The following is a 13837-nucleotide window of genomic DNA, read 5'->3' as shown; positions in this document are numbered from 1 at the left end:
GAAAGAGAAAGAAAAGACAAACAAAGCGCTTGCCTCTTGCAGTGCTCTGGAACGCACAAAGAGGCTTCTCTTTCCTGGTTTTACAAGCAAAGATAACCATTAATATTCCTTAACTAGCATCAAGAGCTAAACCCTATTTTCTACAAAGCCAGTGCTGGCAGGCATGCAGGTGCACAGTACAAGAAGTTCACTGTCCCTTACAAATACAGGAAAAAATACAGTTATCTTAATCCAAAATTCCTGGAAGAATAAAAAGTTTCTTCGCCATAATGCAAAACTATAAATACTACCGGCTCAAAGTCAGTACACAAGAAACCTGTCTTTATTAGAAACACAGGGCTTTATCTATTCCTTCAAGTGGACTCTTGAGTTATCATAATTGTTTTAGTGTGGGAAGACTCAGAGGTCTGGATAGTTTTATACAAATTGTCTTTATAGAAATCCGTCTGCAATGTGTTGCGACTGTACTTGGTCACAGGATTTTCAGTAACTGGTTTATCTGGAAATATTATCAAAACAAAACTTCTTGCAAGACAGATTTCCTCACTAACTGGAAATATAAAAAAAGAAAAAATAGTGACTTTTTCTGAACCTCTTAAAAGATTTGGGCTGAACTTAATCCTGAAATAAACATTTAGACCTTTACCACTTAATGTAACCTCGAAGTCTGATAAATATTACTCAAAACCATACTTTCCCTTAGCTGCAGTTTACATACACGCAATAATATAACCCCTTCTCCACATCCACTGCTTAAAAATAGGAGGAAGGAAGCTTTATGAAAGAAATTCCAACTTGTTCACAAAAGCTGCCTACAACAAGGAAGGCATTTAAGAGATGTAAACATTTTCGAATGATCCACAGGAAGGGAATGTAGTAATTTTGATAATACATCTGCCTTAGAGCTGAGAGAGCACCTGCACCCTAAGAGGGCTCTGAGTAAGACCATCACCACACACCCCGGCCTGCCTTGGTTTGCTTTGCTTTTTACAGATCCCCGTCAACTCAAAATATTTTTTATCTTGATAATGAGCAAAAAGCAGTTTTGGATTCTCCACGTGCTCGCCAGTGACGCTGCAAGTTTTTTGTGATTTATAATGCTGCTTCCCAGCCTTCATTTCTTGCTCTCCCTCGCCTCTTTAAGACAGCCCCCCGGCAGCAGCAGGGGAGGAGGGCGGGAGGTATTGAGTGCAAAGCCTGGTACCCTGCCAAAAGCTTAAAGTAAACAAGCTGAAACAGGAGAAGAAATCTATTAACTGCTCTCCAGTCTTGAGCTACTTATTGCAAAACCAGTGAACGGAATAAACAATGGCAAAAGGGGTATTAAATATGTTGCAGGTTTGTTGCTAGATCAGTTATCTAGAGATTAGCCAGACAGACAGGGCAGTAAGGAAGCCCAGCTGGTGCTCCCAGCTCAGTGGCTGTATCCTGGCCCACCAAAGATGCTCTGGAATCACCCTTCTCACATAGTCCAGCATGAGCGGTTTGTCATATAAAAAAACGTTCGTTTTTCAGTTTTTATCTTTACTTACATATGCAATCTGTAGGTTCAGAAATTATAGTCTTAGAAAGTCTGTTCATATTATGTATTGGACAGAAGTCCCTTGAACCCTCTCCTGTGCACCATAATGCATGAACTGTAGCTTCCCTTTTCAGTAAGACATGGCACTATTTGGCTTTTGAGAGCTCAGACAACAGCAGAAGGATTTCATTAGCACAGATGGCTGCCTGAAAGCCTATAATTGCTATGTCTCCTTGATTTGCTGGCCTGAGCAGGTGACAGAGTGATCAGTCCATGAACTTTGTTGGGTAAACAGTCCATTTTCTTTTATTTCATTAGAATCACAGAATCATAGAATGGTTTGGGTTAGCATGCTGTGCACCAGGGTTGCACAGACGAACTCCAACTTTTCTGAATGACTGTCGGAAACAATGGCATTATACCCGCTCTTTCAGTTACATGAAATGTGGGAAGTTCTTATACCTTAAGAATAGATGAGGTTTTGCATTTGTTGCTGTGTGTGAAATGCTTCCATGTGCATTTTCTTAATTTATTTCTTCTACTTAAGCATCAAGTACTAGCTACCCTTGCAGCATGGAAACAGGGCTATAGGAGCTGGGCATGACAACTGTTACAGTATGTGTTTAAGTAACATCCGTATTATGGAAAGATTAATAAAGAAGACAAAAAATGCCTGTTCTGAAGTGTTTGCCAGACTAAGAACAAGTAAATGGGAGAATAGGTATAGAGGGTAAATATCCAATGTACTTCATTCCTCTGCCTCTGACTATTTGAATTATAGACTTAAATTTTTCAAGAAAGATACTGAAGAAGGATTTAATCGATGGGAAGATATTCAATGAGAATGTCTCATGCAAATTTCAGCACAGATGTCAGAAGTGCATATGAGAGGCAGCATTCTGAAGTAGTGTGGAATAACTACTGGTAGTAACTTAAAAATCAGAAAATGCCCTTGTTCACACAATAGGGAAAGGTATAATGTCGAAGAAGATCCCAGGGGAAAAATGCAACTGGTATGCGAAGAATCCTCCAAGGTTGCTGCATATCAATATGGGGGGGTGAGGAGGAGTGAAGACTCCTCAGCCAAGCCCTGTAAGCACTGCAGAAGAGATGGCACAGGCATCAAGGGGCTGATACGCTATCTGCTTATGGCCCTGGACTGACCACCTGGCACCCCTTAGACAAATACCTCCCATGTGTGAACCTTGAATTATAAAAACACAAAACATACCCCCAGCTCACTGACCACCCATACGCTCTAAGTTTTGGTAACTTCTACCTTGAAAGGCAAACGGAAGTGTTTTTACCAATCACAGTAAAGGTATGACTAGAGTCACTCAAGCTCCACCTTGAAGGTAAAAAATAATATAAAAGTAGCCCAAAGAAGGGGGGATGTTAGGGAAGATACAATCACGGACAAGTCAGGGAAGATACCATCGCAGACCTCTGGGACCAGCCAATGGGCTGAGCTTCTCTTCCCTCCCCCGTAGGGACACCTTTGGGTAAGATTTATATTGCCCCGAGAACTCTCTCGGAAACTTAGAGATCTTGATAGAATTGCTTATTTAACTTAGTGCTTTTCAGTAATTTGTAACCTTACTGCTTGTATGTACCCCTGCAGACAGCAGATTGTCACCAGCAACCCACGCGAACCTGTATTATTCCCGTTGCTCTATTAAAATGCCTTATTCACTTATTGAGGTGCTGCACGATCTCTCACTGGGTGCTGCCTGATGAGGCCTCGAGAGTCCAGAGATGGTGACTGGACGGCAGGTGCAGGGCACCATTGAGTGAATCCAGCATTAGTGTACCCGGACTTGTAGTGCCACATCGAACTGGGTCTGTCTGTGACCAGCCACACCAACCCACCCCCGTGCCCAAAGGGACGCTGCTAAATGCTGCAGGTTTAGCCGTGTGAGTCCATGAATCGTGGGTATGGGAGAGCAGCGCACTATTGAGCGAATCTGCTGTTGTCGGACTCGTAGTGCTCAACTGGGCATTGCTCAGGATCTAAGCCCAGCCGCCCCCAGCTCCTCTAATATCTGAGGGTAAGTTGGAATGCAAGGGGGTTTATTTCCTGTTAAATTGCCTTACCACCCCTTTCACGCAACAAGTAGTCAGCATATACCTATTCACCTTCCCCTGCATGCTTCACTTTTCCTCTTTCTACTCCACCTTCCAACCCCTGCCTTTATATCCCACTTCTGCCTCTTACTGATATTCCCTCCTCCTCCTCCTCCCAATTGGTTGAAGTTTAACTAGCCTGGAATTACCTCTAAGGGGTATCTAAGTCATTCCTGGGACCAGCTTCAAGGAGTGGGATTGAGACAAGCAAAATTCAGCATCTCGGAATATATACAATTTTCACAGCTACCATTACAGGTTAGTATATAGATCTAGTGTTGACAAGTTATTTCCTAGAACATAATTTCTCTCCAGTTATAGCTCTAACACTAGAGCAACAATGACAGGTTTCCATATTAATCCAACATATGTTCACTTTCTAAGTAAATACTGGCTGAAACCTGAATAAAATACTTACGCTTTAGGATATTTCTTTGTTCTAGCTCTTCAGTTGTAGGCCTCTGGCTAAGCCTCCTGTGAGAACAAAGTAAGTGACTGATTTAAAACCAGATCCAAATAACATATTATGATTTGTAATAGAGCTTAAAAGGTGTTTCTCATATGGTCACAGTACTCTTTGCCAGCAGAGGTATTCAACAACACAGGTAATTTCCAGACACAGTTATAATAACTGTGCATGTGACCACAGCACAGAGTGGCCATTTGTTTTAAAAGATGCACTATTGCCACTTGAACACATAAACAACTAATACTTGCATTATATTACAGAAAGTGTACCAGCAAATTTAAATTTGCCCTGACACACACGGATGTTGTCTCCTGCCACCAAAGCAGAACTGCATAGGGAGCATGCCAGCTTCCCAGTAGAACCAGCAAGGTCCCTGCATAGAGCTCCAGAGACGGACTGGAGCGGCTTCTGCAGTTCAAGCCCCTGAGGGAGCACCAACGAGCAGGGATCTGGGATTTAGTCAGGAAAGCGGTGATAACAACCATGCCATTTTATTAGCAGAAGAAAAATGACCCTTGTGCTCTACACAATAGATGTATCATTCTTATGGCTAAGGGATGAAATAAATGAGTTAGCCAGCCACCCAATTCAGAGAGCAACTCGGCTCATCTTCCAAGTGCTGATGCAGGACTGCTGTACTCTGTACTGGAGCAGTACTGGCTGGACTACCCAGTAATTGGAAATCTCCAACAAACACAGGATATCCTCTAAATCTGCCTGGACAACATTTCTGAGCACAAGAGAAACAAGGACAGATCTGGGAAAATCCAGACATGTTGTAGTCTATCCTCAGAGTCCATGAAAGCCAAAATTAACATTTATGAGGATTTTTTTAAGTTTGTAAAAATGCAGGTGAAAATTAGTCTTTTTTAAGCAATGTTCTCAAGTCTGGGAAAAGAAAGGAACATATAACCCACAGCAGTTAAACAGCATAAGAAAGACATGCCCCGGAGGTGAGCACAATAAAACACTAAACACTGACCTACAAAGTCAGCCTCCCTCCATTCCTTTTGCTGGAACCAGCACATGAATAATGAAGAGAGCAGGAAGAGGATGGGGAGGGCCAGGAGGGACAAACATGCACAGGCATGCTCTGTGTTTCAGGAACTACTACTCTATCTGAGATGGGGATATACAAGTGCAAGTCCCTGCTAACCAATGTGAGAAAAAGCTTGAACCATGGCACTGATTATTCTGGAGTCACTCTTATTATCTTCCTCTTTTAAAAAAAAAAAACCCAAACAACCCAAAACCCCAGAAGCACTTGGATTTATTTCTTGCAGAACAAAAATGCATCACTGACATTTTAAAGTTTTTTGAAAAATAAAAATACTGTTTCCCAGGCAGTTCTACCACAAAGATCCTGCACCACACACTGGGCTGCATTTAAAACAGGAACCCGGTGTTCTCGATTCTCTTCCTCCCCCTCCGCCCAGTGAATCCACATTTACTCTGCCACTGATACCTCACGAGCTTCGTTCCAATCTGATGTCTGATTTCCTGCCTCTCCTCTTCAGATGTACGCTGCAAGATGTTTTTGTCTTCTAATTCTTTCTTAGATGGTCTGTTGCCAAGTTTGATAGCAAGAGTATCCCTGCGACGAATTTTACTTGCCAAAGAGCCTGAGGAAAGGAGAAGGAGGGTAGATTTAGTTCAGTCATGCTTAGGTTACAGATAACTCTGAGTAAGAATTTTAATACTGCCCCAAAGCAGCCTTGTTCCCACATGCAGGAGAGGAATTTTAACTAACAAACATTAAAAGAAAAATAGTTTTAGCTCAGTTCACAACAATAAAAAGATGAAAAAGCTATCAGCTAAATTCATAGAGAAGTTTTACAAACATCACTTGTCATCTGTGAAGTGATAGGATAAAAATGACAAACCTACACTTAAGTGTCTTTGAAGTCTGATACATTACAGGTTCATTTATTTAGCAGCCTGTTGCTCTTTTTCTCCAGCCTTAAATGGTTTAGTCTTGTTCTCTCATCTTTTCTGTCATTCTTTCAATTTTTTTTTTTTTCAATCTAATACCACTTAGTTCTTGTATAATGCTTACCATCTTTGACTAATTTGTAAATTAAAACAAAAAAAAAAATAGAAAAGTGCTCTGAGTGCTTGTAAAGTAGCCTAGGCAGGAACCCCCAGGCAATGAAGCAATCTGTTTATCCATAAAACAGACACAGCAGGGACAAGGGCCATGCAATTTAGCAGCCAGCTGTGGAAGGAAGAGTATTTTTCATGGCCTTTAGTCCTTCCCTTGTCTCCTGATATTCTGACCGAGGATGTTACATATGTCCAAGGTTGGCAGGTTTTCATGACATTACAGTGTGATAAGACCACGGGCTCCCAGCTCACTTAAGACACCGTGCTGCTGTGTGAATACATGAATTTTTGGTTCCTACCACTTTGCATCATACTCAGACCAAATGCAGAACTGGAGAAGACTTCAGTGTCTTGAGTGAGCTGGCAATTCACTTTCTGCTGCACCAGTGTTCAAGGCAAAAAATGTTAATTTTCCCTCACCTCCCTTCAGTACACAACACTTTCGTGTTCAGGCCTCCTTCATTAATCACAGCAAAGCACCTCCTCCTGAACAGCTGTGGGCAAGGCTCTAAAGCCATGGTTTGATGGTCATTTTATTCTGATATAAGGCCACCCTGCAGGTGGTAGGAGTAGGGATGCCCTCCTCTCTACCCCTGACAGCTTGTTGCTGCGACCTCCGTTACTCCAGCAAAGGTACAACCACGTGGTGAGCTGGATCAGGGAACCAATTCTACTGAAAATCAGCCACCACTGCAAAACCAAACATGAGCGCTGGCCTAAGGGAAAAAGGAACAGTTGGGAGAGGGATGAGGCAGAGGGTGAGCAGCACAACCCTCTTCAGCAGCAGCAAGGACTTCTGTCAGAGGATATATGGTGATGATACAGCCATGACCCCAGATGAAATGTCAAAGCTGTAAACTTAGAAGTAATACACTGTGATCTGCTCTGTCTGTTAAGGTGCTCCCATGCTTGGAAATAGCCTGATCAAAGAGGAACAAATGACTTTCAGACAGTGAAGCTGCTGACTGATAGGTCTCCTCAGTTGTCCACCCCTGCCCGTTACTTACACAAGGAACTCTGGGATTTCTACTGCAATTCAGTTGAAAGCCACATGGGTGCTTTAATAACAGAGGTTCATGACATGGGCAAACCAAATCAATGACTTGCTGACAACCAAACATGGAGGCCTTGTTCCATCCCCATGTTCTCCTGAACCTGCACCTCTCACCTCCGCTCCCATATGTGCAACGTTTGACCTGCTCCCACCATTGCATGGGGCCCAGCAGGTTTCTGATCACAGCTGTCTGAGGGAAGCAGGACACTAATTTCTCAGTAGTGGTAAAATAATAATAATCTAAAACCATCCAATGCAGCCGTATTCTCTTCTCTTTACTTTGCACTAGCATGGGTCAGGTATGCTCACCTAACGCCACGTGCAAAGGTAGCCTGCAACTTCTTGGCAGGATGCCCTGCCAGAGAACTAGATCCTGCAACAGAATCACCCATGGGCTGATGTCCTTGCTAGCAGCTCCACCTCAAAGTCTTTGCTCTCCCGAAGGTCACAATTTAATGGAGGCAGCTGCACAGAATTTCACTGAGTGTAGATGTCTTTGGGCTGCACTCAATCAATAAGCTCCAGTTAACATCTGGATGGAATCCCAACAGCTTAGTAGGCTCCCTGAGCCAGCCAGGTCAAATGTATATTAGATGTACCCAAAGATGGCCACCCCTTCCCAGTGGACCCTTCTTGTCAGGGGCTTACTTTCAGCACTTGCATTATCCTCATCGTCATCATCATCATCATCTGTGTACAGTATTGGTCCATCAGAGTCTGAGTCGCTGCTGAGGCTCTCTCGGCTACTTTCACTCTCAGGAGGGGCAGCAGCATCAGAAGTCTCCTCCACCAGTTCAGAGTGTGCCTGGTCAGGTGCCTCCGCTTCTTGGTCTTCTTTGGTAGCCAAGCTGTTAATTCAGAAACAGGCATGGTGTCACATTAATGCAAGCAGCACAGAACACAAATGGAAGGCAGACTGTATAAGTAAGTACAAAAACAAAAGTTCTGTTACTCAAACAAACTTCTCCCTTTCTAAAAAACATACGTGTATAAAACATATAGAAAGTATGTGAATGTGTGTATGTATCTGTATGTATGTATGTTAGGAAAAAAGATACAAACAGCCTGGAATGACATGCTGCAAAGCCTATACACAGAAAAATCCTATTTCTTTCTTATCTCTTGTGGGATGGGACCAATAGCGCATAAAAGCTACACAAAAGAAGAAAAAAACCAGCTCATAAAGTTGATGGTGAAAGGAGCGAGTCAGAGAGCAGATGGGAGTGCAAAGCTTCCTGTTCTGCAAGCCTAACTCTATTTACTGTAAATACAGTTTTACTGCTGTGGAGTCCAAAACGTTCATGTCCATCACTGATGAACATGGAAATCAGCAACAGAGTGCTGTCTGCCCTGGGAAAATCTACATGTAAAGGAAGGGCAGAGCAAGGGGAGAAGCAGCACAGGAACGTAATGCTGGCACAGAGATACCAGCAAGAATTTAAAGGAAAGTCTCTAGGCCACTGTCATCTAGACAAAACTCTCTTGGGCTGTTATGAAAGATGCTGGTTCTCATGGCAGGGAAAAGACAGATTAATAAGCCAGTTTCATTTTTGCTGCCAACTATTTTGCTTAAAAAATGTAATTATGACCTTGCTCTTGACTAGATTTTATAGTATCTGAGACTTAGACAAGCTATTAGGCAGTGACAGACCAAACACCCACTAACTGAGGCCTGAAACTGTCATTTTCAAGTCTGCAAGTAAATTAAGCTATTGAATAGAGAGCTTTAGCAGTGAGATATTTAATACCCACAAAAAAAGTAAAACCCCCTTAAAAGTCAGCATAATTTCTTGTTTGCCTTTATGAGAGAGAAATAAAAGTGCTATCAGCTACTAGCTGAACTGCTGACTGCAGTGGTCACATTAAGCCATGCAACAACGTAGGAGGCAGGTTATGAGCAATGACCATCTGGGGAAACATGAGGTACTGCAGGTGAATGGCTCAAAGGCATTGTCGAAGAACAAATTGGGATGGGATGCAACACTGACCTCCCAAGAAAAAGACAAAAACTGGTACCAGTCAGCAGAATCACAGAATCACAGAATGTTGGGGATTGGAAGGGACCTTGAAAGATCATCTAGTCCAATCCCCCTGCCGGAGCAGGAACCTAAACAATTTTACACAGGAAGGCGTCCAGGCGGGTCTTGAATGTCTCCAGAGAAGGAGACTCCACAACCTCCCTGGGCAGCCTGTTCCAGGGCTCTGGCACCCTCACTGTAAAGTAGTTTTTTCTCAAGTTTAAGCGGAACCTCCTGTGTTCCAGCTCACACCCATTGCTCCTTGTCCTATCGTTGGGCATCACTGAGAAGAGCCTGGCTCCATCCTCATGACATTTGCCCTTAACATAGTTGTAAACATTAATGAGGTCTCCCCTCAGTCTCCTCTTTTCCAAGCTAAGGAGACCCAGCTCCCTCAGCCTTTCCTCATAAGGGAGGAAAGAAACAGAAGAGATCCCCAAATACCTGTAGTGTCCCTTACCAGAAGAAATGTGGCTTCCTTGACTATGGGTCTTACCACATATCCATGACAGCCATACCTTCTTACCTTTTTGTGTCTTCTTTGCTAGCATCTGGACCACTGTCTAGGGCCGTTCTGCTCAGGCTCTGGTCTGTGCCATGCTCAGTCTGGAGAAGAGATTTAGTATCTGATCCCGGGGTGGCTGGCCCTGCCATGCAGCCATCTGACAGGTCTTGGGCCTCTAAGGAGACAGCGGGCTGACCAGCTGCACCAGGAAAAGAAGGTGGAAGCGGAGGTGGAGGAGGGGCAGCGGTGGGAGGAGGAGGGACAACAAACTTGCTTAGTTGGTCTGCATCCTCTGTTTCAGAAATTACTATGGAAGGTTGCTCAGGCTCGGGTTTTTCTGCCTTTGCTTCCAACCTGTTGGTTGTGGCACCTGACGGGGAAGAAGCAGCCCCATCCAGTGCTGTTCGTGGGGCTGAATGTTTCCCAGGTTTTTTCTTGCCCCTGGGAGTCCCTGATGTGCCCGCTTTGCTAGAAGTCTCTTTAGAGGCTTTGGGATGAGATGATGTGGACGAAGGAGATGGTGAAGAAGAGGACTTGGAGACTGGTGGTTTTTTTGCATGAGAGGAACTAGCTAAAATAAGAAAAGATAAAGCATTTTACAGTCTTGTAACTATATGATTTTTGCACCATTCTTTCTGCATGGATTGACGTGTGCTGATATTTAAAAAACGAAAAAAATACACTTCATACTTCTACAATCCTTCATCTGTATACCTGAGGTGAGTAAATGTTGCAGTTCAAATTTTGAGGTGGGAAAAACTGAAATGATGAATATCTGCCCAAGAACAGTGGAGGGAATCGACCTCACAAATGGGTGAGAGTTTTGATTCTAGCATTCTGCATTGGCTCATTACAACTTGCTTGGACATCATCTAAAAAGTCTACCATTTATTCCAAACACTTCTAGTGCCCTATTAAAAAAAACCTGCTATCAGGCATAGAAAACTGCCTGACCTTTTCTATTATGTGAATTTTTGGTCTGAACACTAGGAGAACACCATGATTTTCCTTATGCTTTTCAATGAACACCTCAGGACTATTATGGATATTGGTTAATTACCTTTCACAATGTTATTGCAAGTGGTGTGCCCCTAGTTAATGGCAAGCAGTAGAGGACACCAAAGCAAGATGTACTGTCAGGTCCAGCTGGGCTTGTCCATAAAACAGAGGCAGAAACCACTGATCCCACTTTGTACAAAGGATCTCCAGGAGGGAGAGGGCACTGAAGGTCTCCTTTATATACTGGAGGTCTTTGTCTTACCAGTGACCAACTCAGGTAGCCTTGAAAATGTAGTGACACAAGGTTTTGACACTAGCTGTACAAGCTGGCCAGGGATGTTGATGTTTAATCCCGTGACACTTACTATATCGAAGCATGTACGTATCAATGCCCAAGTTTGCAAGAGATTTCAGATAGCCTGCATGCCCACGTGCATTCCAGTCACATTTCTGATTGCTGTCTTGATGCACCCATCATCTGGACTGGGAGCTTCAGACTTCTGACTTTCATTTAAAAAGCAATAAAAATGACAACCATCTTAAAAATTCAGCCCTTTTCATCAAAATGCATCCAACTCAAACACTTCTGCTGTAGTAAAAATGCATTAACCTCAAGAGAACAAATGAAAGCATTATAAAGCTACACAGCAGCCTTGCGGCTAAGCTTACCGAGTAAAACAGAAAGCTGTAACAGAAATCTGCTGAAAGGCCTACTTTACTCATAAGCATTTAAATAAAAACAAAACCCCTGCAGATTAGGATAGAACCAAAATACAGATACTGGCCATAAGAAGCTCACAATATAAAAATAGCTTTCACAGTGAGACTGTTCTCAGTCTCAAAGAAGATGGAAAATAATTCAGAAGACACATTATACTGTTCTCTTCTGTAGCTGAATGTTATGGTTTACAAACATTTAGAGTGCTGTGAGGCTTTCAGTACATCTGGAAAAATACGCTGAAACTCATGACTTCAGGCAAATCACTGTCCCTCTTTGTGCTGCAAGGCGAGCGTAAAGGGCACAGTACAGAATCTACCGATACTGCACTAATCACCCACATCAACTACAAATCACTGATTTAACTTACCAGCAAATCAAAAGGAAGCAAAGAAATGGTATAGGCATCAGTCTGTAATTGCACTGGAAACAGATGGTGGTTCCAACCTGCATATTATTTAGCAGAAACCTTACTGAGTAAGTGGATGGCAGTAAGAAAGGGCTCTGGTTCTGATCCAGCAAAGCACTTAAACGCAGGTTGGAGGTCAACAGAACCAGCTACAGGCTTACACTTAAGAACACCAGCATAATACAAATATACAGCCCCACTAAAATTGTTCCTGGGAAAATGTCAAAAGATGTTTCCATTGAAAAAACCCTTACGTTATTCTCAGAACCCTTCTGGACCTGCAATCAGATCCAGCAGCTTGAAAGACTTCTCCCAGGGAAAATCGCCCCCACACTTTCATGTGGGTCAAAAGTGCTTTAGCTATTGTTGGTTTTGACTAGGCTGGCTGACAATTTTCTGTCACGCCTCTTTTTCAGTAGAAGATTTGATTTTTTTTTAAATTAAAAATTTCATGGCTGTTACTTGCCTTTTGGCACATGTCCATGCTTACATTCAAGTCCCCCCTTCTCCCAACTCCACTCTTTCAGTTTGGAAATCTGCTGTGGTTCTCTCAGGAGAGCCACAGCTCAGTTGTCACTCATCTTCCTCTTCTCCTGCATGGGACTAGGTCACTGCCTGCAGCAGGTGTTCACTTTCATGGGGATCTGATAAACCTCTTGTACTAAATACTGCTCCAAATCAGCTCTATTTATTAAGTATTTTCCCACTTCAAATGAACACAATGTACCTTATATTGGAAGAAACTACCAGTAGAATATATACTACTTTATATAAGGGATATATTGATATATTTTATACCCATATGGTCTCAAGCATTGCACAAAATTTCAGCAAGACCACTAAAAGACAAATCTGGAATCTGAATGTATTGAGAGTTTGTTACCAACCACTGAAATAAACATTTCTTTATGTGATGGGTTGTTTTATTTCTGAAAGGTCTGCAGCTGTAAGGTTTTTTCACCCAGGAAGACCTAAGTTTTCCAGCTGAATATGAAATAAAAGCAGCAAATTCTGGGTTTTCAAAATATTTATTCTTGTCGTTGTCTGATGTAGTAGGGACAGTTAATACCAAGTTAATTAATATTTTATGGCAAAATTGTTATTGTAACTCTAGCAGTCTTGCAATGTTTTCAAACAGTCCCCTTCTGTGTCCTTCAAATACGTAATGTGCCAAAATGTACAAGCTATGAAGAGGTATACTTGGAGAGAAAACTGGAGGGACTGAAGGGCTTTGAAAGACTGACAGAGGATTGAAAACACAAAGCTTGTATAAGTTGGTCAATGCATATATACAGCCCATTCATCATAATACTACTTGTGTTCAAATTATATTTAGATGTTTTCATTTTGGTCATTGTCTAAATTACAACCATTCAAACTCAAGATCAGTACCTTAAGAACAGCTACCTGTAATCTTTCATCTAGCATCACTGCTGAATTTTGGTTTGAAAGTATAGTGACAAACACATCTGCTATGTGCCCAATGATGGACATTTTCCATTTCCAGTGTGTATTTAGAATCACAGTAAGTCATCAACCAGCTCAGGGAAGCCTGGCTGTTTCTAATGAGTTTTGGGGGGGTTTTTTTTGTTTTGTTTTGTTTTCTAATCCAACTGCTACTCAACAGTTTTTAAAGATGTCTTCATGGTTTTACCCTTTACCTCTTTCAGATCTTGTAATCTTGCCACATTAAACAGAGTAGTAGATAGTTCCAGCAGAATGTTACAGCAACACCAATATTGGCAACTCATATGTTTGGTTTCAGAAGTCACCTTTTTCCTTGCTGATTCTTCAGCAGTTCTCTGGGTCATTTTGTCGCCAGCATTCCCACTTGAGCTGGGAATTCAATATAATCTCTGATGTGCTTGGTGTTGTGCATACATTCATTAAACAGTGAAGTGGTTTGTCTGCTGTCT

The 13837-nt window shown here is 42.4% G+C and overlaps 1 protein-coding gene across 1 annotated transcript in view; it reads right to left on the bottom strand.

The window, feature by feature from the left end:
* The window catches only part of PHACTR2 (phosphatase and actin regulator 2), a gene marked incomplete at both ends in the record, with an annotated part of 44826 nt that overhangs the window by 6623 nt on the left and 24366 nt on the right, over positions 1-13837 (bottom strand). The window contains 4 exons of the mRNA XM_010163644.2: positions 4065-4120; positions 5581-5737; positions 7921-8120; positions 9817-10366. Coding sequence (XP_010161946.2) covers positions 4065-4120; positions 5581-5737; positions 7921-8120; positions 9817-10366 — 963 coding nt within the window. The remainder of the gene's footprint in view (positions 1-4064; positions 4121-5580; positions 5738-7920; positions 8121-9816; positions 10367-13837) is intronic.

The sequence above is a fragment of the Antrostomus carolinensis genome, unplaced genomic scaffold (genome assembly GCF_000700745.2).
Source record: "Antrostomus carolinensis isolate BGI_N321 unplaced genomic scaffold, ASM70074v2 scaffold21612, whole genome shotgun sequence".
NCBI lineage: Eukaryota > Metazoa > Chordata > Aves > Caprimulgiformes > Caprimulgidae > Antrostomus > Antrostomus carolinensis.
Note: the sequence above shows the minus strand (reverse complement) of the source record. Positions and strands in the feature narration are given on the sequence as shown.